At 32.3% G+C, this 26,900-nt stretch overlaps 3 protein-coding genes and 1 pseudogene across 4 annotated transcripts in view; 1 reads left to right on the top strand and 3 right to left on the bottom strand.

Annotated features, from left to right (window-relative positions):
• LOC124447738 (DNA repair protein RecN-like) overlaps positions 1–10,260 on the bottom strand; it is a 63,799-nt gene extending 53,539 nt beyond the window's left edge. The window contains exon 1 of the mRNA XM_046998736.1: positions 10,010–10,260. The gene's annotated coding sequence lies outside the window, so the exon portion shown is untranslated. The remainder of the gene's footprint in view (positions 1–10,009) is intronic.
• The window catches only part of LOC124447747, a 36,882-nt pseudogene extending 20,342 nt beyond the window's left edge, over positions 1–16,540 (top strand).
• The window catches only part of LOC124447733, a 117,574-nt gene that overhangs the window by 16,197 nt on the left and 74,477 nt on the right, over positions 1–26,900 (bottom strand). For both annotated transcript variants that reach the window (XM_046998718.1, XM_046998719.1), the window contains exons 2-5: positions 26,300–26,409; positions 23,403–23,962; positions 22,861–23,238; positions 8,207–8,353 (exon numbers count right to left, since the gene is read on the bottom strand). In XM_046998718.1, coding sequence (XP_046854674.1) covers positions 8,207–8,353; positions 22,861–23,238; positions 23,403–23,962; positions 26,300–26,394 — 1,180 coding nt within the window. In that variant the 5' untranslated portion in view covers positions 26,395–26,409. The remainder of the gene's footprint in view (positions 1–8,206; positions 8,354–22,860; positions 23,239–23,402; positions 23,963–26,299; positions 26,410–26,900) is intronic.
• LOC124449606 overlaps positions 1–26,900 on the bottom strand; it is an 85,025-nt gene that overhangs the window by 31,287 nt on the left and 26,838 nt on the right. The gene's annotated exons all lie outside the window — the stretch shown is intronic.

Here is a 26,900-nt window from a genome sequence, read left to right as displayed (position 1 = left end):
TTGTGCATTGAAAGAATGATTTTTGTTTTTAAGATATGTGTCTATGGTCCAAATGTCTTCAAAGGATATCTTAAAAATCCTGACAAAACATCTGAAATGTTAGATAATGATGGCTGGTTGCATACAGGGGATGTAGGAGAATGGAAACAGCTCAGTTGAAGTTACATAGTAGCAAAGGATGTAAAATAATGTTTTTTTGTTGTTATCGAAATTAATGTGGGAAAAACGACGTTCACTGGTTGTTAATTCTTGCTAAGACACTATCTGTAAGCAAATTCAGGAAGATGATAACTAAAAAACAGACATTTGACTTCAAGAATTTTTACACCAAATACGAAGCAAGTTCCTTTGAAAGAAATTTATTATAATTTATTATAATATATTAATATTAATTTTATTTCTCTAAGAAGAAAACGATAGGAAAAATATTTTGTCATCATGAACAATTTTTTGTATTATCGTACTTTCATGCAAATATAGTGTACATTATCTTTTACTTAATGATTAAGTATGTGGTGAGGTGCTCATAATGTTTCTGTTTTGTTTTATAGAATGGAACGCTTAAAATAATTGGTCGAAAAAATGTATTTTCAAGTTGTCGCAGGTTTATAAAACATAAATGATAGCAACCATTATATATTTTGTTTTTTTATTTATCTTATTTGTGATTGTGTCTTTTAGGGCGAATATATTTCTCCTGATAAAATTGAAAATGTTTACATCAAATGTCCTTTCGTCGCTCAAGCTTTTGTACACGGTTCTAGTCTTAAGGTACTGGGGCGAGTTGTTGAACATGGCTGTGAAGTTTTGCTTGAAATTTTGATTTGATTCTTAATTTTTGAGATTTGGATTTGCAGTAAAAAATTACGTTATCTTTTGCTTACTGCTGAGATCAAAATTCGTCTCAATTCACTAACTTTCTTATGGGTTGAGATTTGAAATAAAAAAATTGCTCTTGATTTGGCAGTCAGGAAACGTGTTTGTTCATTAAAAATTGATGAAAATTTACTGGCATTTATTTGGAATATTTATTCGCTTAAAATGTTGGGCTTTTTTTCTTGATAAAAATAAGAATAATTTTATGATTTCTTGTTTGCAATCTAGCATAATGTAATCTTTCCAATATTTAGTCATTTCTTGTTGGAATCATTGTTCCTGATGAAGAAATTCTTACAAAATGGGCCAAAGACAATAACATAAACAAACGTTTTGTGGAATTATGTCAGGATACGGTACTACATTAACATAGAAATTCCACATGTTTTTCATTGCATTCAAACGCTTGTACTTTCTATTACTTCAAACTTCAGGCCGTCAATGACATGATTCTGAATGACATCATCTCCAGAGGAAAGGAAGCAAAGTTGGCGTCGTTTGAACAGGTGTTTACTCGATAATTTTCTTCTCTAGTCTTATTTCACGTCATCTTATTTCTGTCATTATTTCAGGTCAAAGGAATTCATCTTCATTCGCAATTATTCACTCCAGATAATGGATTACTAACTCCAACACTTAAATCCAAACGATTTACGTTAGCGAAAAGATTTAATGATGAAATTGATCGTTTGTATGAAAAATTGGAGAAGATTCCAGCTAAGCCAAAACTTTAAGGCTCATGGCTGTTTTAGCTCGTTTATAGTTTAGTTCGATCACTTAATTCTTCAGTGTAAAAATACATTGAAGACAAGGGTTTAAAAACTTGTTGCTCTTAAAATAGAATTTTAAACGTCAAATTATATAAAATACAAATAATATAACGAATAAAGAGCGACTTCGGAGCATATTCTTTAATGGAGGTGGTATGGTTATTGACCACTGAATCCTAGAAAGTTGTTTGCTAGTAGGGATTTGCTACAAAATTCAAAATGGAAGCAAAATTATTTGGGAGGGATATAACTGCACAGTCCCCCTCGGTCCCTGATAAATGCATAGTGATACTTTGGAAGCATGGATCTAGGTTTAGGAAAGATTAAATTGATTAAGACCTAGACCGTGTCGCATCGAGGGTAGTTCAATATAAATGATGGAAGCTCATTTTAAATTCAAAAGACTTTTTAACAACATTAAAAGTTTGTAAAGAATATTTAAGACTAAAATAATCACAATAGGATTCGGTCCAGAGTATTTTAAAATGGAAATAGATTATAATGTATCCTGACCATCCATAGTTCCGCCACTGGACCTAAATATTGTCGAGTAAAAAATGTACGATGACTTGCAATATTATTCATGTTATGCACTTTAAGTAGCAATTTTTACTACTAAAGCAATTTCTAGGAACATTGCAAATCTTGAGGTGTTTATGTTGAAAATATATTTATTTGATAAATACAAAATAAAAAAGAAAACATTATTTCCAGTAGATTTGAGGTTGATACTTTATTTAATATCCTTCTTAATCCACTAAATAAATTGTCTACAAAATGCTAAAAGATTATTACATGGCTAAACACTTGTTGCTATAAAAGTTCCAGTCATTTAGCTGAACTTTATGCAAACATCATAAAAATAATGTAATTTATGACCAGTTAATGTTTGGATTACTTTTACTTACAACAACATTTTATATCTTAACTGACATTTTCTTAACTGACATTATCTTAACTAACATACAATTTCTAAATTAAGGTCTGTTTATTAATGGAGAGACGAAACCTGAGGCTTGTTTAAACGAAACGTTTTATTTATATTTGTAGGGGTAGGGTAGCAATCTTTGATAATTTTCTGTTTAAAGACAAGTCTGTGATGTAATATCAGCTTTTCATATTTTTTTGTCGGAAATGAAGAATGATTTACGTGTCGAAAAACATTTCGTCTTTGGTAGGATCCCAACTGTTGTTTGGTAAGTGACAAAGACTCGTCAAGTTCTGTCTCACCTTTCATATAAACATGGTTCTTATAGTATTGTTTATTTATACTACAAATATCTAGAATTATATCAACAAGTAAATGATTACATTTATAGCAATGTTCACTGATTAATTTGATGTTGAAGATTGTCGTTAAGATGACTTTTTTCAATACGACGGGTGGGTTAAGTCGTAGTGGGTGATATTTGATTTGAATAAGATTATTTTTTTGACTTAATGTCCACGGGTTCTCAGAACGAAATGACTCTTTAACATCAATAACATCAATAATTGTCTCAAAACGATTTTCTAAACATTGCTATAAATTGTTAAAAAGTGTAAAAAAGGTAGTTTTTTCATTATGTTTTTCTGAAATAGAACCACAAATTTACATGTTTACACAACATATAACATTTCTATCTCTGAATTATAACTTTCCCCAATCTCTAAGATCAAGAATTCTCAACTATTACACAACACAGTTGTGTTATCTTCACAAAAAGTTTGATTTTAAGATGACGTTCTTAAGCAAATGTTTTTAAAAATTATTGAAAAAGGCAGAAAATTTAAGAAACTTGGGAACTGGGGCCGTTTGCACGAAGCCTGGATAGTGTTGTCCATTGGATAGCAATTTTTTTAACTCTTATAAAACGTTTTGAAAGCAATAATTATAAGATTCCTAATAAGCAATCACTGAAACAAAACATTGTTTTTAAGATTACGGAATTTCTGAAAATTTATTTCATCCAATGGATAAACGCTATCCAAGGTTCGTGCAACCTGCCTTAGATGATCAAGTTATCAACAACTTTGCATGTTTCAGGTTGATGATTTAGGCGCGGAGTATGGAGGGAGGCATATTTTCACAATTCAATATACTGCAAACATTTGCGGACTTAACCAGCAGAAAAATCTTAATTTCAAAATATACGTTCATAAAAATGTGAAGGTATGTTTTGAAATTTGAATAAGTCAACAAATAAGTTGATATAATTTATCTACATTTGCTTCTGACCGCAAAATATTAATTTCGTTTGTATGACTGTGCCACCCCCCGGTAAAGAAGCTGGCTTTCTTAATAACCCTCACTTATCAAGGTGGTAAAGATACGATTATGAAAATTCGTTTAGCAAATTTTTTCTTTTCTATTTGTTTTAGAAAAACATCGATGCTTTGATGGAGGCGTAGATTATAGTCATCATACATAAAAAATGAATGAAATGAGTTTTTATGACAAAAGTTTTCATTTCTTGTAACATCTCAACGATGCAACCCTGGACCTTCAAAATAAATTCAACTGACATTTCACATTGTCGGTGATACTGTCGACTTCATTATTACTTTTAGTGAAATTAACAACACACATAAATTACAAGCTACATTGTTAAACCATTTCATCATCACTTTCATTACTTTCAGATTGCGAAGATTCACTATCATTGCCATAATCGTCATCATCACTTTCATTACTTTCAAATTGCAAAAATTCACTATCAATGTAATAATCGTCATCATCACTGCTTGTAAAAGGTGCGAAGTCGCTCACACCCAAATTATAAGGTAGATTGTAATCCTTGCCTGAACAATCGTTTAAACCGTCAAAAGCGAGAAAATTGATTTTACCATTTGGTTGGATACAAGTTATTTTGTAATCAGTAAGTTTAAAAATTTTAACTAAAGCATCGGCTTTAAAGTATGCTACAAGTTTCCATTGAATCAGATCAAACATGAACATGTAACCTGCAATATCTTGAAACAAAACATATTTGTTTCTTCCCATAAAATAGCAACACTTAACCATGCATGAATGCTTAAATTGAGATGCTTTTTCAGGAGCACTTAGCAACTCGTAAAAAATTATTCTATTTTCTACACAACAAGCTAACATTTTGTCGTCAGACGACAGAATACAATGGCTACACTTCTCGTGTTTACTATCTGGTTGAAATGAAAGCGTGGTTCGTTCACTGGCTACTTTTTTATCATAGTCATAGTCGTATATCCAAACTGATGTTCCTCTACATAAGATGATTATGCGGTTATCCATCGAAGAACAACAAGTGTCTACTTCTATCAAATAATTTTCAGGAAGGAAAAGCTTTAAAACTTTGTCTTTCACAAACCAGACGTAAATGGTTTGACGACAAGAATCCTTGTTATTGGTGCAAAATAGAATCAAGGACGAGTCTGGAGAAAACAACACAAAATGGAAATCTGATTCACCATTCTTCAGTTTATGAACTATTTCAGAAGTGGAGAAAGAGGAATCGGCGGAAAAAATTTTAAGTTCAGAATTAGAACATTTTACAAAATACCGTCTATCATAAGAGAATGTGCATTTATTTGCATCAAATATCTCTAACTTGGAAAAGGCTACGTTGTCTTCATGAAAGTTTGAGAACTTAAAAATCTGCAGGAAAGTCTTGTAAAAAATCATTTTTCTTCGCCATTCGATCGAAATACAAACTTAACTCTTCTCGTCCATACAAAGCAAAGGGAAAATCTGGAAACACTTTTGCTTGTTGCTATCCAAAACCAAGCGAAAAGATTTTTCTATTTTTGTAAATGATAGCGTTGTTATTATGCGTAAAACCAAATATATCTGAATTTCCTTCATGGAGCTTGAGCTATCATGATCTCAGCATTCGTCCAAAGTGAACCTCGTCATGATCTTGAGAATGAACAAATTTGTACAATCTTGAGAATGATCAAATTTGTACAAACGAAATTTGCCTTCATGTTTAAGAAGCAACCAATTTTTGTCCCTAGACAAACAAACTACATCGCCCCAAATCAGATTATGTAAAGATATTGGCATGTTGTGAATGAAAACGGAGTCATTCTTGACAATCGATACTTCATCTTTAAGAAGCTCAAAACGACAATTCAAATTAGATGGCCAAACCATATTTCCCTGGAGGAACCTACGTTTCTGAAAGTAAATCCCCTGGTCGCAGGTTTTTACATAAGGTGCATAAATAAAATTTACCGAGAATTTATAGAGAACTTCTTTTGGAGACAATTTACGGTGGAACGCTTCATAAAGAGTATATGGGAAAAAATGCCATATGTAGAAAAAAGAATTCAGTTTCCATTGATTATTAAGATCGCTTTCACACATGAGCTTGAACACATGATCCCCTGTTTTGACTTCCCAGATTTGGTGTTTGAAAGAAGTGAGATATTTCTCAGAAGTGACGGAAAATATACATTCATCATCAGGTCGACATTCAACATTTTCCGCTCTTACCGCTATATAATTTACATGTTCATGTTCAATAAAAGAAGCCCAGTTATAAAATGTATCAGTTTGTGGAAATTGAGTTTGCTCAACTGTCATTCTCTCGTCTACGGAAAACCAGAATCTTAATGTCCCAAAAAATATCCATTTGTCGTCAGGAGAGAATGCTAAGCAATGAATCTTGTCCACGTTTAACTGAAAGGGACCAAATTTTTGTTGAAAAAAAGATGTTTCAAACAGATAAAGAACGTTTTCTTTCCCTCCTGCCAACAAAGTTCTGTCTGTTGAATAAGCATAGACGTCACACTTAATTTTTAAAATATTAATGTCGTCATTTGAAATAATATTCGGCAATCTACATTGGTTTGAATGCTTTGATATAAATGCTTGTCTGACCTTCAAGGATAACCTTGAAAGACAGGAGTCCAAAAGATCAGGGTAATCTACCAAATGAAAACTGTCATTTTTAAGAATAGACTGTAGTTCCTTAACAGTTTGTTTTTCATCTTCTTTTAACTCAATATTTCCAATTGCAAAGTGAATGTCATTTAAAATGGAAAAAATACCTGATGTACTGCTTTGTATTCGTTGTTTGAGAAACTGATAGTTAGTAAAACACTGAAAAAATATTCTCGACAATTCAGAGTTTTCAGTTGAAAGATGAAATAGATAACAAAACTCAATTTTGAGGATGTAACAGACAAGGGAGTTTTTATATAAGTTATTGAATCCATTTTCCAGGAATGATGTCAAAAGTTCGATGACAATTTTCTGAAAGAAAATTTTTGCTTCTGTGTTATCTATTACGAACTTTCGCGAAGCGCGCCTTTCATCAGTGAGCCAGTCTGGTATAAGATTGTGAAGAAACGTGAATTTTTCTTCATCACAAGAAAAAAACAGTGAAATAGCATCAAATACTTCTTGTTCGTCAAGATCTAAATTTTCTTTTTTTAAAAGAAATGGAATAAACGAACTAGGAAGAGGTGAAGGAGCAACCACTGCACAACCTAACAATTTTTTATAGAAATCTTTTCCAACTTTCTCATAAATACGTTTAAAATTATTAAGAAAGTAACCATCAATATCTTGTGGGCATTTTTCAAGATCCGTTTCAGATGAATCTTTGAGAGTTTTGACAAGATAATGTGCAAACAAAAACATTCCTTTACATTTTTTTGTAATTTCTTTTGCAGAAAATGATTTACCAGTGAAGTCGACTTGATTTTGCAAAAAAGTTTGAATATCTTGTTCATGTTTTTCATAAGTCAGAGGATCATTTCCATCCGCTGAACAAATCTTTACACATGGATTGTAATTTTTCAAAGTAAGTTGCGTGTAAGCTACTGGACGTGTTGTTATAAAGAAAAGTAGCCATTGTGGAAGTTGAGGAAAACGAGAAGTTACCACATAAAGAAATTCAGTTTCTGAATCATAATCTGCCTCATCTAAAGCATCGATCACAATAAGAGTTTTTGAAAAAGTCTTAAACTTATATAATGGCTCTTCGAAAAGCTTAGTAAAAAGTTCTTGAACGCCTAGTTTTGTATCGCTTTGTCGTTTTTGTATTCCAAACACCCCTCCCAATAATTTCAAATAATCAGGAAAACATTTACCTAATTGATAAGCAACACTGACCAGGAGAGATCTTGGATCACGACGTGTACCATCATAATGTCTACAAAAGAATGCTGCTCCTAACTTCCCATCATCCTTAGCGCGTTGAGCGATAGTAGCTGACATAACTGTTTTACCAACTCCAGCATCTCCCATAAATACAAAAGCTCTTGATTCTCCAGGTTTTTCGAACCAAGCAGAGAAATCTTCGATCAACCATTTTCTTGTTTCTGGATCGAATTTTTGGTAATGTAAATCGATATCGCTGTCACAATTGGCGAAATCTATGAAAATACAATGTTAAAGTAAGTTTTGTTTGAAAGACATCGCGTCTTCATTCTTTAATGCATTTCTTTATATAGCACTAATGGTTTATTGTTAACATTTTGCAATTTGTTTACATTTTTTCAATAGCTCAGTTTGCTTAGAATTTTCAATAGTGTGTTTTGTGATGTTTAATTTATAAGTCTGCACTTGAAATTTTGTAGTTTTAATAATATACCATTAATTTTGCTTTGATGAAGTTGATTAACTGTGTCTTTAACTTTCTCTACTTTGTCTTCAACTTTCTCAATATTGCCTTCAACTTTCTCAACTTTGTGTTCAACTTTCTCAACTTTGTCTTCAACTTTCTCAACTTTGTCTTCAACTTTATCAACTTTGCCTTCAACTTTATCAACTTTGTCTTCAACTTTCTCAACACGTCTTTTTAACTGATCCATTTCTTCAATGAAATTCGAAAATTTGTCAAGCGTATCTTGCGCTAACTTTTTGTACTCTTCGTTTTCAAATTTCGTCTCTTCAACTTCTTTTAGAAGTCTTTTAATGTGATCTTTTAACTCTTCACATAAAGTACGATCGCTTGTCCACAATGTCAAAGCTGTAAAATGTAATTAAAATGGTGTTGATAAAATATATTAAATATACGATATACGATATACCGATTTACCGATATTGCTGGGATGTTTTAGATGAAGATGTTATAACTAATTTTTGTTACATACGTTCTGAAAAACGTTAATAAAACCCACTCAATGATATAATAATGAAAAATATACCTTGATCTTTCCAATGATTGATAACATTCAAAACTTCATCTTCAGTTGCTAAACACATTTCTTTCACAAGTTTCTTCATATTTTCGATTTTCATTTGAAAATCTGTTTTGTTCCATTCCTTAAAATTGCAGTGAGCCCAAGAATTTCTATCATCTCTAACGAGTTTTGCCGCATTCTGGACCGAGTTGGAAAAAATTGGGATCCTTTCTAGTAAATTAAGCACTGCTGATGCGTCACAACTGTTATAACTGTTAAACTTTGCCATGTGGTTTTGAAGGAAAAGTTTTCCAAAGTCGACATGTGACTTAACTTCATAGTTAAATGTACTATTTGTTTCATTATTGTTGATATTTTTATAATGCAGATCGGAGGAATATTTTGGTGAAGGAAATTTGTGAGCTGTTTGAACATGTATCTTATGAGATTTCTTTAATTCATTATACTCATTTAAAATATTATTTTCCAGGTAAGGTCGAACAGCTGGTATTAAAACATGATTAAGTACAATTCCATAAACACACCATCGTTTTTCATCGTCATTTAACGTTGTTCTATAACGATCAACATAATTTATTGAGGGATATTGTGGTACTATATCATTAAATTTGATCCATTTAAATCGCATTTTAAGCAGATATTAGTGCAAATGCGATAATATGTTTGAGTTCATATTGTTCATTTATAGGTAAAACGATAAACCAAGAGAAATTAAGGTTTGCAATACAGCATTTTGGAAGAGAAAATGATATGATATAAAATTGAAATTAAGACAACTTACATTTTTTCTTCTTCATTGAACTTATTTATGATTTTTTTGCAAAACCAAGAGAAAGCAAACATAAAAGCGATAAAACCAAAGAACATCTCCGTCATAAAGTATATGTCTACCTGTGAATATTGAAGAATAACATATATTTCATATAACTGACGCGTGCGCATCAATTCGCTTTGAACGCGCGACTAAAGCGACTGTCTAGTGTGTTTCAGCCTTTAGACATTACATCAATAATTTAGTGTAGAAATACAGCATGAAGTTAGCACAATTTACAACTATTGAGAGACAAAAAGAACTTTATTGTATTTGATGAACATAAGTCAAAGACAATTTGTATTTTATATTACGACTTGGACATCACAGACGAAAATTAACCGTTGTGTGATTATATTCTTTAATTGGTCTTAAAGAGAGAGAAAAGAAACTAGAAATTTAAGAAATTCATCAAAATATATCTTAACTTGTAACGTACCTCTATTGAACTTTATATTTCACAGAATCCCCAATGACTACAATGAGATATTCGAATAAACAATATTTTGTCAAGATTTTGATCTTAACCCGCAATCCGTGTTTAACCGAAGGAGAATGGTCTCTTTCTATTGTACATAGTTTCTATTTTCCTAATGAGAGGTTTGCTAATCATTATTCATCACGCTAGATTTAGAGGTTTTAACGAACATAGACAGAATCATAAAACAGTGATGTGCTCTTTTACAAGGCGGAACAAAAAACGTGAGTACATTGGTCACGTGACTAAAATCTAGTTGAGTGTTACACAATATGTGATGTCATTTCCTTTTAAGATAAACAAATGAATCCCCCCCCCTCCCATTTAACATTCTATGATAAATGAATCCAGAGACATTCTACAGGGGGACTTGCCTCGTGTGTTTATTGCGAATGTGGATAAGACTATTTTCACTTTCCCATCCCTAGCAACGCAGTGTACAATAACTTCCATTAGCAAATGTAATAAATATTTTATTCTTTAATGAATTTCCTCTATTTGAATAGGAATATCCTGGTGCAAAAAGATCTCTGTTTTCAGAAGAGTTGGTGGTGTCATATCAAGGAATTACTACTGTTTATGAAGCATATGAGAAAGGAACTCAAATTTCTGGTTAATTAATTTTTGTGTTTATTTATTTTTGTAAGTTATTTGATGAAGTATTCATTTATTAATGCACTCTACAGGTGACCAGCCATATCTTGGTACGATAGTTAATGGGAAATATTCATGGTTAACACACAATCAGGTAGTTCTCATATTTACTACAAACTATATCTATAGTGCCTGAAGTCCTTATGAGTTATAGTTTGACCAAATTTTAGGTACATCAAAAAGCACTTGCTCTAGGATCTGGGATAATGGAACTTGGCTATAAACCATCAACTGAAATGACATTTGGCATTTATCCTGTGAACAAATTGGAGGTTTCACACATTATGATTTTTGACTTAGATTGGTCATATTTTGATCTGTAATGTTTTATTTTATTTTTAGTGGATGTTAATGGACAGAGCCTGTGTTATGTTTTCCTTTGTATCGGTTCCACTGTATGAGAGTTTAGGTGTTGAAGCATGTATCTACATCATTAACCATGGTATGTTTACTAAGAATGTTGGTGTTACTATGGTGATTAAGAAACATCTGTCGATGACACTTGATTTCAAATTATATTCAGCTGAGTTATCATTAGTTATGTGTGATGAGAACAAGCTGCCAATATTATTGGAGTCAGCTCATCAATGTCCTAAACTCAAGCATATTATAAAAATTGGTGATGTGACAAAGGACGAGAGAGAAAACTTTAAAAAACTTGGAATAACTGTAAAGTCATTTGAAGATGTTATGGTAAGAATTCTTTTGAATGTTTTATGCAGTGCGGTGTTTGAAATTAAATGAAGATATGATCTTCGCACTTTGTTGGACAATTTAAGCAATCGTCTCAGGAACCTGAAAAAATCAGGTGACTCAACGGGATTCGAACCCATCCTGAGACGATTGCTTAAATTGTCCAACAAAGTGCGAAGATCATATCTTCATTTAATTTAGTAAGAATTCTTTGTTGGATTTGGTTAATTAAGTACAACAATTTGTCATGCTTAATGATTTGTGTTCATTTCTTATGTTTTAGTTAATGGGACACTGGAATCCTTGGAAAATGTCTGTATGTTATCTTTTTCTGGGCAATTTTTTCTTCTTTGTTTTAAAAATTATGTATTTGTTCAAAATAATGGGATTTTGTGGTGATTTATTTCAGCCTGCTAAACCTGACGATGTTTACACAATTTGTTTCACAAGTGGTACCACAGGTAAGATTTATGTGTAGTTTTACCTTGGGGCGGATGAAAGTAGGGAGTAATTATTTCAGCCTGCTAAACCTGACGATGTTTACACAATTTGTTTCACAAGTGGTACCACAGGTAAGATTTATGTGTAGTTTTACCTTGGGACAGATGAAAGTAGGGAGTAATTATTTCAGCCTGCTAAACCTGACGATGTTTACAATTTGTTTCACAAGTGGTACCACAGGTAAGATTTATGTGTTTTACCTTGGGAAGATGAAAGTGGTAATTATTTCAGCCTGCTAAACCTGACGATGTTTACACATTTTGTTTCACAAGTGGTACCACAGGTAAGATTTATGTGTAGTTTTACCTTGGGGAAGATGAAAGTAGGGAGTAATTATTTCAGCCTGCTAAACCTGACGATGTTTACACAATTTGTTTCACAAGTGGTACCACAGGTAAGATTTATGTGTAGTTTTACCTTGGGACGGATGAAAGTAGGGAGTAATTTGCTATCGCCAGTAGCTACACGGTTATGAGAGCACCTGCAAAAAGCAAAGTCATTTTTCTAAGGAAATAAAGCCTTCATTTGATGAAACAACATGTTTGTAACGATTCGTCATTGCAAGGAAATCGTTGTAGAAAATATATTTCGTTTAAAGCGCTTTTGCTGAAACATTGTATGTAAATATTAGCATTTTTGTAAATAATTTTTTAATTATTTTTCTAAATATGTTAGGGGGTGGAGGGTTTGCCCTTTGATCCGCCCTGATTTTAAAGTCGTACCCCAGGTAATTCTCTTGTAGTTTCACCAGTGGTACGTATATTGAACTTTGGTTATGACGTTCATTTTAGGACAACCAAAGGGAGTGATGTTGAGCAACAAGAACATGATATCCTGCCTCGCTGCAACTTTTATACATTTTGAGAAGGTTTAGTAAAATGAAGATAGTATCTTTGCTGTGTTCTTTAGTTTCAATTTCTCCATACTTTCGTCTTTAGAATGGCTACCCAGTGGATTCAAGCTTTGTTCACATATCCTATCTTCCGCTTCCTCACATGTACGAGAGACTTGTTATGGTAACTGAAAAATATTTTACTTCCTGGTTTAAGTTGTTCTTTTAAGCTACAGATTTTTGTATTACGCCGTCGTCATTTGTAGATGATTATTTGCTGTGCTGGAGGTCGAGCTGGGTTCTTTCGTGGTGATGTGAAACTTCTTTTGGATGACATCCAGTTATTGAGGTAATTCTCTTGAAATTCATTCACTTGTTGTGGATCACTGTAAATCATACAATATGATGTCTGATTGATTTTTTAGGCCGACATTCTTCGCTTCAGTTCCTCGTTTGTTAAACCGTCTTTACGATAAGGTTATTCAATGTAGGCAATCGTTGTTTGTTTGTGTGAAAGATTTGTTGTGCTCATTTGTCTGTGATTTTAATTCTGCAGGTTATATCAACTATTGAAAGTAGCAGTGGCTTAAAAAAATGGCTGTTTTACAAGGCTTTTGAGTCGAAGAGAGCGGACTTGAAAAAGTATTCAATAATGAATGAAATAGCTTTAAGACCATTATGAAAATCTAAATATATTTATTTTCACTTTAGAGGTCAAATCTCCAAAAATACATTTTGGGACAAATTAGTTTTTCATAAAATTCAGGTACGATATAACTGACAGGCTGTTACGTCACTAGTGACTACCTGTTACGTCACCGGTGACCACCTGTTACGTCATTAGTGAGGGCCATTTACTTCACTGGTGGGGGCTTGCTTCGTCACAGGTAAGAGCCCGTTACGTCACCGATGAGGCCCCGTTACGTCAGCATTTTTATACTCTTAAAACACTTAATTCGTTTCATTAAAAAAGCTTTTATCATGTTTCAAGGATATTGAGATCAGTGATTTTCCTTATATCTCCCGCTAATTGTTTTACTCTCACCTGGCCAATGAATTGTAAATTACATTTGCTGCCCCGGTCACTCGCCGTCATTCTTTCGGGGGACTGGTATTGAAACTAACTGACAACTTTCTTCTTTACAGGCAATTTTAGGTGGAAATGTAAATGTCATTCTCACAGGTGCTGCTCCTATTGATGGTAAAGTTTTAGAGTTTTTAAGAGTCGTTCTTGGATGTTTGGTTCGTATTTATTTATGACATCACGTTTCAACTGTGTTACCATGGTTACATCTTATTTCTCTTTGTGTTAAGATTTTTGAAGGTTATGGTCAGACTGAGTCTACAGCACTTGTTTCGCTGACAAATAAACTTGATCTTTCACCAGGTACTACGTATTTACGTATAAACACTTCTGGGGTACTTCATTTAATATGTAATATTGTAAACGTTGAGAAAGTCAATATTAAGACATTAAGACCTAAGTAAGGTTGTGTGGGGCCTGGGTCGGAAGAATTGATTTGAAGTGTTTTGTCATCTTTTATTTATGTACAATGAACTATAATATCCTAGAAAATGAGCTAAAAAGTGAACACTTAATGTTCATTTCTATTGTTAGATTGTCACAATTACCTATGAACCCCATTCATATTATCTACGTAGGTACCAGGCCCTGCAGTTGATAGCGCTATTATTGTAGTCATGTCCAGGTTTTTGTAATCATTTCTAATTAATAATGGTACAATGTTTTCCTAAGTATTTTACACAATATAGAGTGAATAACTCACTAGGAATTTTTCAACATATTTTATCCATCTGTATACTTATAAGTGACCCTATCTTATACATGTCTATACCAACAGGTGACTATATTTTATCCATGTATGTACCTATAGGTCACGTTGGATCACCTAGTGCCTGTAACTATGTGAAACTTGTTGATGTACCAGAAATGAACTATTTTACTTCAAACAATCAAGGCGAAGTAACGAATCTTGTTTTTTATTTTCTACTTTGCTAATGTTATGTTACGATTGTGCATTGAAAGAATGATTTTTGTTTTTAAGATATGTGTCTATGGTCCAAATGTCTTCAAGGGATATCTTAAAATCCTGACAAAACATCTGAAATGTTAGATGATGATGGCTGGTTGCATACAGGTGATGTAGGAGAATGGAAACAGGTCAGTTGAAGTTACATAGTAGCAAAGGATGTAAAATAATGTTTTTTTGTTGTTATCGAAATTAATGTGGGAAAATGACGTTAACTGGTTGTTAATTTTGCTAAGACATTATCTGTAAGCGAATTCAGGAAGATGATAACTAAAAACAGACATTTGACTTCAAGAATTTTACACCAAATACGAAGCAAGTTCCTTTGAAAGAAATTTATTATAATTTATTATAATATATTAATATTAATTTTATTTCTCTAAGAAGGAAACGATAGGAAAAATATTTTGTCATCATGAACAATTTTTTGTATTATCGTACTTTCATGCAAATATAGTGTACATTATCTTTTACTTAATGATTAAGTATGTGGTGAGGTGCTCATAATGTTTCTGTTTTGTTTTATAGAATGGAACGCTTAAAATAATTGGTCGAAAAAATGTATTTTCAAGTTGTCGCAGGTTTATAAAACATAAATGATAGCAACCATTATATATTTTGTTTTTTATTTATCTTATTTGTGATTGTGTCTTTTAGGGCGAATATATTTCTCCTGATAAAATTGAAAATGTTTACATCAAATGTCCTTTCGTCGCTCAAGCTTTTGTACACGGTTCTAGTCTTAAGGTACTGGGGCGAGTTGTTCTGCATGGCTGTGAACTTTTGCTTGAAATTTTGATTTGATTCTTAATTTTGAGATTTGGATTTGCAATAAAAATTACGATATCTTTTGCTTACTGCTGAGATCAAAATTCGTCTCAATTCACTAACTTTCTTATGGGTTGAGATTTGAAATAAAAATTGCTCTTGATTTGCCAGTCAGGAAACGTGTTTGTTCAGTAAAATTGATGAAAATGTACTTGCATTTATTTGGAATATTTATTCGCTTAAAATGTTTGGCTTTGATTGTTTTGATAAAAATAAGAATGAATTTATGATTTCTTGTTTGCAATCTAGCATAATGTAATCTTTCCAATATTTAGTCATTTCTTGTTGGAATCATTGTTCCTGATGAAGAAATTCTTACAAAATGGGCCAAAGACAATAACATAAACAAATGTTTTGAGGAATTATGTCAGGATACGGTACTACATTAACATAGAAATTCCACATGTTTTCATTGCATTCAAACGCTTGTACTTTCTATTACTTCAAACTTCAGGCCGTCAATGACATGATTCTGAATGACATCATCTCCAGAGGAAAGGAAGCAAAGTTGGCGTCGTTTGAACAGGTTTTACTCGATAATTTTCTTCTGTAGTTTTATTTCACCTCATCTTATTTCTGTCATTATTTCAGGTCAAAGGAATTCATCTTCATTCGCAATTATTCACTCCAGATAATGGATTACTAACTCCAACTCTTTAGTCCAAACGATTTACGTTAGCGAAAAGATTTAATGATGAAATTGATCGTTTGTATGAAAAATTGGAGACGACTCCAGCCAAGCCGAAACTTTAAGGCTCATGGCTGTTTTAGTTAGTTTATAGTTTAGTTTGATCACTTAATTCTTCGGAGTAAAAATATATTGAAGACAAGGGTTTAAAAACTTGTTGCTCTTAAAATAGAATTTTAACGTCAAATTATATAAAATACAAATAATATAACGAATAAAGAGCGACTGCGGAGCATGTTCTTTAATGGAGGTGGTATGTTTATTGACCACTGAATCATAGAAAGTTGTTTGCTAGTAAGTGATTTGGCTACAAAATTTAAAATGGAAGCAAAATTATTTGAGGGGGAGGGGGATATAACTGCACAGTCCGCCTCGGTCCCTGATAAATGCATAGTGATACTTTGGAAGCATGGAACTAGGTTTAGGAAAGATTAAATTGATTAAGACCTAGACCGTGTCGCATCGAGGGTAGTTTGAAATAAATGATAGAAGCTTATTTTAAATTCAAAAGACTTTTTTAACAACATTAAAAGTTTATAAAGAATATTTAAGACTGAAATAATCCCACTAGGATTCGCTCCAGAGTATTTTAAAATGAAAATAGATTGTAATGTATCCTGACCATCCATAGATCCGCCACTGGACCTAAATATTGTCGAACTAAAAATGTACGATGACTTGCAATATTATTCATGTTATGCACTTTAAGTAGCAATTTTTACTACTAAAGCAATTTCTAGGAACATTGCAAATCTTGAGGTGTTTATGTTGAAAATATATTTATTTGATAAATACAAAATAAAAAAGAAAACATTATTTCCGGTAGATTTGAGGTTGATACTTTATTTAATATCCTTCTTAATCCACTAAATAAATTGTCTACTAAATGCTAAAAGATTATTACATGGCTAAACACTTGTTGCTATAAAGAGTTCCAGTCATTTAGCTGAACTTTATGCAAACATCATAAAAAATAATGTAATTTATGACCAGTTAATGTTTGGATTACTTTTACTTACAACAACATTTTATATCTTAACTGACATCTACAATTTCTAAATTAAGGTCTGCTTATTAATGGAGAGACGAAACCTGGGGCTTGTTTAAACGAAACGTTATATTTATTTTTGTAGGGGTAGGGTAGCAATATTTGATAATTTTCTGTTTAAAGACAAGTCTGACGTAATATCAGCTTTTCATATTTTTGTCGGAAATGAAGAATGATTTACGTGTCGAAAAACATTTCGTCTTTGGTAGGATCCCAACTGTTGTTTGGTAAGTGACAAAGACTCGTCAAGTTCTGTCTCACCTTTCATATAAACATGGTTCTTATATTATTGTTTATTTATACTACAAATATCTAGAATTATATCAACAAGTAAATGATTACATTTATAGCAATGTTTACTGATTAATTTGATGTTGAAGATTGTCGTTAAGATGACTTTTTTCAATACGACGGGTGGGTTAAGTCGTAGTGGGTGATATTTGATTTGAATAAGATTATTTTTTTGACTTAATGTCCACGGGTTCTCAGAACGAAATGACTCATTAACATCAATAACATCAATAATTGTCTCAAAACGATTTTCTAAACATTGCTATAAATTGTTAAAAAGTGTAAAAAAGGTAGTTTTTTCATTATGTTTTTCTGAAATAGAACCACAAATTTACATGTTTACACAACATATAACATTTCTATCTCTAAATTATCAACTTTCCCCAATCTCTAAGATCAAGAATTCTCAACTATTACACAACACAGTTGTGTTATCTTCACAAAAGTTTGATTTTAAGATGACGTTCTTAAGCAAATGTTTTTAAAATTATTGAAAAGGCAGAAAATTTAAGAAACTTAGGAACTGGGGCCGGTTGCACGAAGCTTTGATAGCATTGTCCATTGGATAGCAAGTTTTTTTAACTCTTATAAAACGTTTTAAAAAGCAATAATTATAAGATTCCTAATAAGCAATCACTGAAATAAAACATTGTTTTTAAGATTACGGAATTTCTTTGTCGTAAAAAAATATAAACACCTTCTTTACAAGTTTGAAAATTTTTCCTGTCCAATGGATAACGCTATACAAGGTTTGTGCAACCGGCCTCAGATGATCAAGTTATCAACAACTTTGCATGTTTCAGGTTGATGATTTAGGCGCGGAGTATGGAGGGAGGCATATTTTCACAATTCAATATACTGCAAACATTTGCGGACTTAACCAGCAGAAAAATCTTAATTTCAAAATATACGTTCATAAAAATGTGAAGGTATGTTTTGAAATTTGAATAAGTCAACAAATAAGTTGATATAATTTATCTACATTTGCCTCTGACCGCAAAATATTAATTTCGTTTGTATGACTGTGCCACCCCCCGGTAAAGAAGCTGGCTTTCTCAAAAACCCTCATTTATCAAGTTGGTAAAGATACGATTATGAAAATTCGTTTAGTAAATTTTTCCTTGTCTATTTTGTTTAGAAAAATATCGATGCTTTGATGGAGGCGTAGATTATAGTCATTATACATAAAAAATAAATGAAATGAGTTTTTATGACAAAAGTTTTCATTTCTTGTAACATCTCAACGATGCAGACCTGGACCTTCAAAATAATTTCAGCTGACATTTCACATTGTCGGTGGTACTGTCGACGTCATTATCACTCTTAGTGAAATTAACAACACACATAAATTACAAGCTACATTGTTAAATCATTTCATCATCACTTTCATTACTTTCAGATTGCGAAGACTCACTATAATTGCCATTATCGTCATCATCACTTTCATATTGCCAAAATTCACTATCAATGCAATAATCGTCATTATCACTGTTTGTAAAAGGTGCGAAGTCGCTCACATACAAATTATAAGGTAGATTGTAATCCTTGCCTGACCAATCCTTTAAACCGCGAATAACGAGAAAATTGATTTTACCATTTGGTTGAATACAAGTTATTTTGTTATCAGTAAGTTTAAAAATTTTAACTGAAGCATCGGCTTTAAAGTGTGTTACAAGTTTCCATTGAATCAGATCAAACATGAACATGTAACCTGCAATATCTTGAAACAAAACATAATTGTTTCTTCCCATAAAATAGCAACACTTAACCATGCATGAATGCTCAAATTGAGATGCTTTTTCAGGAGCAATTAGCAACTCGTAAAAAATTATTCTATTTTCTACACAACAAGCTAACATTTTGTCGTCAGACGACAGAATACAATGGCTACACTTCTCCTGTTTACTACCTGATTGAAAAGAAAGCGTGGTTGGTTCACTGGCTATATTTTTATCATAGTCGTATATCCAAATTGATGTTCCTCTACACAAGATGATTATGCGGTTATACCTGGAAGAACAACAAGTGTCTACTTCTATCCAATCATTTTCAGGAAACAAAGTCTTTAAAACTTTGCCTTTCACAAACCAGACGTAAATTGTTTGACGACGAGAATCCTTGTTATTGGTGCAAAATAGAATCAAGGACGAGTCTGGAGAAAACAACACAAAATGGAAATCTGTTTCACCATTTTTCAGTTTATGAACTATTTCAGAAGTGGAGAAAGAGGAATCGGCAGAAAAAATTTTAAGTTCAGAATTAGAACATTTTACAAAATACCGTCCATCATAAGAGAATGTGAATTTATTTGCATCAGATGTGTCTAACTTGGAAAAGGCTACGTTGTCTTTATGAAAGTTTGAGTTTAAAAATCTGCAGGAAAGTCTCGTAAAGAAATCGTTTTTTCTTCGCCATTCGATCGAAATACAAACTTTTCTTCCATACAAAGCGAAGGGAAAATCTGGAAACACTTTCAAAATGCTCGTTGCTATCCAAAAACCAAGCGAAAAGATTTTTCTATTTTTGTAAATGATAGCGTTGTTATTATGCGTAAAACCAAATATATCTGAATTTCCTTCCATAACACCATGGAGCTTGAAGCTATCATGGCTAGTCTCAGCAGTATCGTCCTTAAGGTGAACCTCGTCATGATCTTGAGAATGATCAAATTTGTACAAACAAAATACAGAAGCAACCAACTTAAGAAGCAACCAATTTTTGTCACTAGACAAACGAACTACATCGCCCCAAATCAGATTATGTAAAGATATTGGCATGTTGTGAATGAAAATGGAGTCTTCCTTGACAATCGATACTCTATCTTTGAGAAGCCCAAAACGACTATTCAAATTAGATGGCCAAACCATATTTCCCTGGAAGAACCTACGTTTCTGAAAGTAAATCCCCTGGTCGCAGATTTTTACATTAGATGCATAAAAATAATGTAGCAAGCCATCTTGGAGAAACTCTTTTGGAGACAATTTATTGTGGAACACTTCATAACGAGTATATGGAAAGAAATGCCATATGTAGAAAAAAGAATTCAGTTTCCATTGATTATTAAGATCGCTTTCACACATGAGCTTGAACACATGATCCCCTGTTTTGACATCCCAGATTTGGTGTTTGGAAGAAGTGGGATAATTCTCAGGAGTGACGGAAAATATACATTCATCATCAGGTCGACATTCAACATTTTCCGCTCTTACCGCTATGTAATTTACATGTTCATGTTCAACAAAAGAAGCCCAGTTATAAAATGTATCAGTTTGTGGAAATTGAGTTTTCTCAACTGTCCTTCTCTCCTCTACGGAAAACCAGAATCTTAATGTCCCAAAAAATATCCATTTGTCGTCAGGAGAGAATGCTAAGCAATGAATTTTGTCCACGTTTAACTGAAAGGGACCAAATTTTTGTTGAAAAAAAGATGTTTCAAACAGATAAAGAACGTTTTCTTTTCCTCCTGCCAACAAAGTTCTGTCTGTTGAATAAGCATAGACGTCACACTTAATATTTATGTCGTCAATTGAAATAATATTCGGCAATCTACATTGGTTTGAATGCTTTGGTATAATTGCTTGTCTGACCTTCGAGGATAACCTTGAAAGACAGGAGTCCAAAAGATCAGGGTTATCTACCAAATGAAAACTGTCATTTTCAAGAATAGACTGTAGATCCTTAACAGTTTGTTTTTCATCTTCATTTAATTCAATATTTCCAATTGCAAAGTGAATGTCATTTAAAAGGGATAAAATACTTGATGTACTGCTTTGTATTCGTTGTTTGAGAAACTGATAATTAGAAAAACACTGAAAAAATATTCTCGACAATTCAAAGTTTTCAGTTGAAAGATGAAATAGATAACGACACTCAATTGTGAGGATGTAACAGACAACGGAATTTTCATCTGAGTCATTGAATGGTAGTCCATTCTTAAGGAACGATTTCAAAAGTTCGATGACAATTTCCTTAAAGAAAATTTGTGCTGCTGTTTTATCTATTACGAACTTTCGCGAAGCGCGCTTTTTATCAGTGAGCCAGTCAGGAATAAGATTGTGAAGAAACGTGAATTTTTCTTCATCACAAGAAAAAAACAGTGAAATAGCATCAATGTTCGTCAAGATCTAAATTTTCTTTTTTAAAAAAAATAAACGAACTAGGAACAACCACTACAAGAAATCAACTTTCTCATTTTTAAAGAAAGTCCGTGGGCATTTTCAGTGCAGAACATAATTTTCCTTTTTTGTAATTTCTTTTGCAGAAAATGATTTACCAGTGAAGTCGACTTGATTTTCCAAAAAAGTTTGAATATCTTGTTCATGTTTTTCATAAGCCTCAGCATTATTCGCATCTCCTGAACAAATCTTTACACATGGATTGTAATTTTTCAAAGTAAATTGCGTGTAATCTACTGGACGTGTTGTTATAAAGAAAAGTAGCCATTGTGGAAGTTGGGGAAAACGAAAAGTTACCACATCAAAAAATTCATTTTTCGAATCATAATCGGCCTCATCTAAAGCATCGATCACAATAAGAGTTTTTGAAAAAGTCTCAAGCTTCCATAATGGATCTTCGAAAAACTTAGTAAAAAGTTCTTGAACGCCTAGTTTTGTATCGTTTAGTCGTTTTTGTATTCCAGACACCCCTCCAAATAATTTCAAATAATCAGGAAAACGTTTACCTAACTGATAAGCAACACTGGCAAGGAGACATCTTGGATCACGACGTGTACCATCATAATGTCTACAAAAGAATGCTGCTCCTAACTTCCCATCATCCTTAGCGCGTTGAGCAATAGCAGCTGCTATAACTGTTTTACCAACTCCAGCATCTCCCATAAATACAAAAGCTCTTGATTCTCCAGGTTTTTCGAACCAAGCAGAGAAATCGTTGATCAACCATTTTCTTGTTTTTTGATCGAATTTTCGGTAGTGTAAATTGATATCGCGGTCACAAATGGCGAAATCTATGAAAATACAATGTTAAAGTAAGTTTTATTTGAAAGACATCTCGTCTTCATTCTTTAATGCATTTCTATATATAGCACTAATGGTTTATTGTTAACATTTTGCAAATTGTTCACATTTTTTCAATAGCTTAGTTTGCTTAGAATTTTCAATAGTGTGTTTTGTGGTGTTAAATTTATAAATCTGCACTTGAAATTTTGTAGTTTTAATAATATACCATTAATATTGCTTTGATGAAGTTGCTCAACTGTGTCTTTAACTTTCTCAACTTTGTCTTCAACTTTCTCAACTTTGTCTTCAACTTTCTCAACTTTGTCTTCAACTTTCTCAACTTTGTCTTCAACTTTCTCAACTTTGTCTTCAACTTTCTCAACTTTGTCTTCAACTTTCTCAACTTTTTCTTCAACTTTCTCAACTTTGTCTTCAACTTTCTCAACTTTGTCTTCAACTTTCTCAACACGTCTTTTCAACTGATCTATTTCTTTAATGCAATTCGCAAATTTGTCAAGCGTCTCTCGCGTTAACATTTTGTACTCTTTGTTTTCAAATTTCGTTTCTTCAACTTCTTTTAAAAGTCTGTTAATGTGATCTTTTAACTCTTCACATAAAGTACGATCGCTTTTCCACAATGTCAAAGCTGTAAAATGTAATTAAAATGGTGTTGATAAAATATATTAAATATACGATATACCGGTATTGCTGGGATGTTTTAGATGAAGATGTTATAACTAATTTTTTGTTACATACGTTCTGCAAAACGTTAATAAAACCCACTCAATGATATAATAATGAAAAATATACCTTGATCTTTCCAATGATTTATATCATTCAAAACTTCATCTTCAGTTGCTAAACACAATTTTTTTACAAGTTTCTTCATATTGTCGATTTTCGTTTGAAAATCTGTTTTGTTCCATTCCTCAAAATTGCAGTGACCCCAAGAATTTCTATTTTCTCTAACGATTTTTGCCGCATTCTGAATCAGGTTGGGAAAAATTGGGATCCTTTCTAGTAAATTAAGGACTGCTGATGCGTCACAATTGTTGTAACAGTTAAACTTTGCCATGTGATTTTGAAGGAAAAGTTTTCCAAAGTCGACATGTGACTTAACTTCATAGTTAAATTTCTTCTTATCCTTTGTTTCATTATTGTTGATATTTTTATAATGTAGGTCGTGGGAATATTTTGGTGAAGGAAATTTGTGAGCTGTTTGAACATGAATCTTATGAGATTTCTTTAATTTATCATACTCATTTAAAATATTATTTTCCAGGTAAGGTCGAACAGCTGGGATCAAAACATGATTAAGTACGATTCCATAAACACACCATCGTTTTTCATCGTCATTTAACAGCATTGTCCTATAACGATCATTATTAATTATTGAGGGATAATGATGTACTATATCATTAAATTTGATCCATTTAAATCATATTTTAAGCAGGTATTAGTGTAAATGCGATAATATGTTTGATTTCAAATTTTTCATTTATAGGTAAATTGATAAACCAAGAAAATCGACTATTTTTTAAAGCAAACATGTTTCGACATTATCAGAATGTTTAGTGTTAAGTAATATGATACGTAATATGATATGAATAAATTAATTACAATGAATAGGATTATGATTTAGTTACAAAATTATAAAATATTTACAAAAAAGGAAAAGAAAAGTAAGTATTAAACTTATAACAAAAATGTTATTATAAAATAAATATAGTGTTGTAGTGGTGAACTTGGATATTTAAATCGATTAGTTTTATTAATAGTAGAGCTTCCTTGATTTTGAGTGAAAAGTGGATTGATTAGTGTCGATGATTTTAAAACAGGAAGGTGAATTTGTTCTTACATGAAGGAGAGCTTGAAGATGTTTGTAGATAGTGGATTTTGTCCTTTATCCTGGTAGATAATGGCGAAGTTTCACCAATATAGCGAATTACATCCCGCACATGAAAATGATAAACTACCATAGATTTGGAAAGTTCGGGAAGTGGGTCTTTAAACGAAAATAAAGATTTTATTTTTAAAAGGTGTAAAATAGTTTAACGTCAATGTCAGTGCAGTAGCGTTTGATGATTTGTGTGAGTTTGCGTTGTGTGTGTGTCAGGTAATCACCTATGTAAGGTAGTTTGAAATAACGTTTATTGTCAGGTTGTTGTATATCGTTAGTGTTAGTTGTGGAGTTAGATGAGTCAGTGCTTTTCTTGTTGTCCAAATAGTGTTGTATAGTGTTGTTGATGAAATGAAAAGGAAAAGAATTACGTTGGAGAGTGAATATTAGTTTCTTTAAATCACGTTAAAAGCCGATGTCTGTGTTGTTAAGTTTCCGTGCTCTGTCGGTCAGTGTTCGTATCAGTCCAAAGTGACCAAATTGACGGGGTAAGTATGGGCTCACCCTTGGCACCCATTCTAGCCAACATTTTCATGGGTTTTCACGAACGAAACTGGTTAAATAACTACAGCAACAACAAACCTTTATTTTACCGCAGATACGTTGACGACATTTTTTTGTATTTTTCACAGACGACATTACTCTTTGAGTATCAACAAACAACATCAAAGCATAAACTTTACATACGAAACCGAACAAGACAATCAGTTACCCTTTCTTGACTTATTCTATACATGAAAACTGTATGACCTCTACGTACCACAAACCAACATATACAGGACTACTGACTAACTTTTTAGTTTCACACCATTAAATTACAAAATTGGACTGATACGAACACTGACCGACAGAGCACGGAAACTTAACAGACATCGGCTTTTAACGTGATTTAAAGAAACTAATATTCACTCTCCAACGTAATTCTTTTCCTTTTCATTTCATCAACAACACTATACAACACTATTTGGACAACAAGATAAGCACTGACTCATCTAACTCCACAACTAACACTAACGATATACAACAACCTGACAATAAACGTTATTTCAAACTACCTTACATAGGTGATTACTCACACACACACAACGCAAACTCACACGAAATTAAACGCTACTGCATGACATTGACGTTAAACTTATTTTCACACCTTAAAATAAAATCTTTATTTTCGTTTAAAGACCCACTTCCCGAACTTTCCAAATCTATGGTAGTTTATCAATTTTCATGTGCGGGATGTAATTCCATATATTGTGAAACTTCTCGCCAATTATCTACCAGGATGGACAAACTCCACTATCTACAAACATCTTCAAGCCTCTCCTTCATGTAAATAAATTCTCCCTTCCTGTTTTAAAATCATCGACACTGATCAATCCACTTTCTCACTCAAAATCAAGGCTCTACACATTAATAAAACTAATCCCGATTTAAATATCCAAGTTCACCACTACAACACTATATTTACTTTATAATAACATTTTTGTTATAAGTTCTTAATACTTATTTTCTTTTCCTTTTGTAAATATTTTATAATTTTGTAACTAAATCATAATCCTATTCATTGTAATTAATTTATTCATATCATATTACGTATCATATTACTTAACACTAACCATTGTGCACTGAAGATGGCATTCTGATAATGTCAAAACATGTTTGCTTTCAAAAAAATCGTCGTTTTTCTCAAGTGTTTTTTAAAATTGCTGCTAATTAGAAATTATGATAAACCAAGAGAAATTAACATTTGCAATACAGCATTTTGGAAGAGAAAATGATGTGATATAAAATTGAAATTAAGACAACTTACATTTTTTCTTCTTCATTGAACTTATTTATGATTTTTTTGCAAAACCAAGAGAAAGCAAACATAACAGCGATAAGACCAAAGAACATCTCCGTCATAAAGTATATGTCTACCTGTGAATATTGAAGAATAACATATATTTCATAACTGACGCGTGCGCATCAATTCGCTTTGGACGCACGACTAAAGCGACTGCCTAATGTGTTTCAGCCTTTAGACATTACATCAATAATTTAGTGTAGAAATACAGCATGAAGTTAGCACAATTTACAACTACTGAGAGACAAAAAGAACTTTATTGTATTTGATGAACATAAGTCAAAGAGAATTTGTATTTTATATTACATCTTGGACATCACAGACGACAATTAACCGTTGTGTGATTATATTCTTTAATTGGTTTTAAAGAGAGAGAAAAGAAACTAGAAATTTAAGAAATTCATCAAAATATATCTTAACTTGTAACGTACCTTAATTAAACCTTATATTTCACAGAATCCCCAATAACTTCAATGAAATAATCGAATAGACAATATTTTGTCGAGATTTTGATCTTATCCGTTATCCGTGTTTAACCGAAGGAGAATGTTCTCTGTCTATTGTA

Source organism: Xenia sp. Carnegie-2017, unplaced genomic scaffold, assembly GCF_021976095.1.
Source record: "Xenia sp. Carnegie-2017 unplaced genomic scaffold, XeniaSp_v1 HiC_scaffold_23, whole genome shotgun sequence".
NCBI classification, from domain to species: domain Eukaryota; kingdom Metazoa; phylum Cnidaria; class Anthozoa; order Malacalcyonacea; family Xeniidae; genus Xenia; species Xenia sp. Carnegie-2017.
Note: the sequence above shows the minus strand (reverse complement) of the source record. Positions and strands in the feature narration are given on the sequence as shown.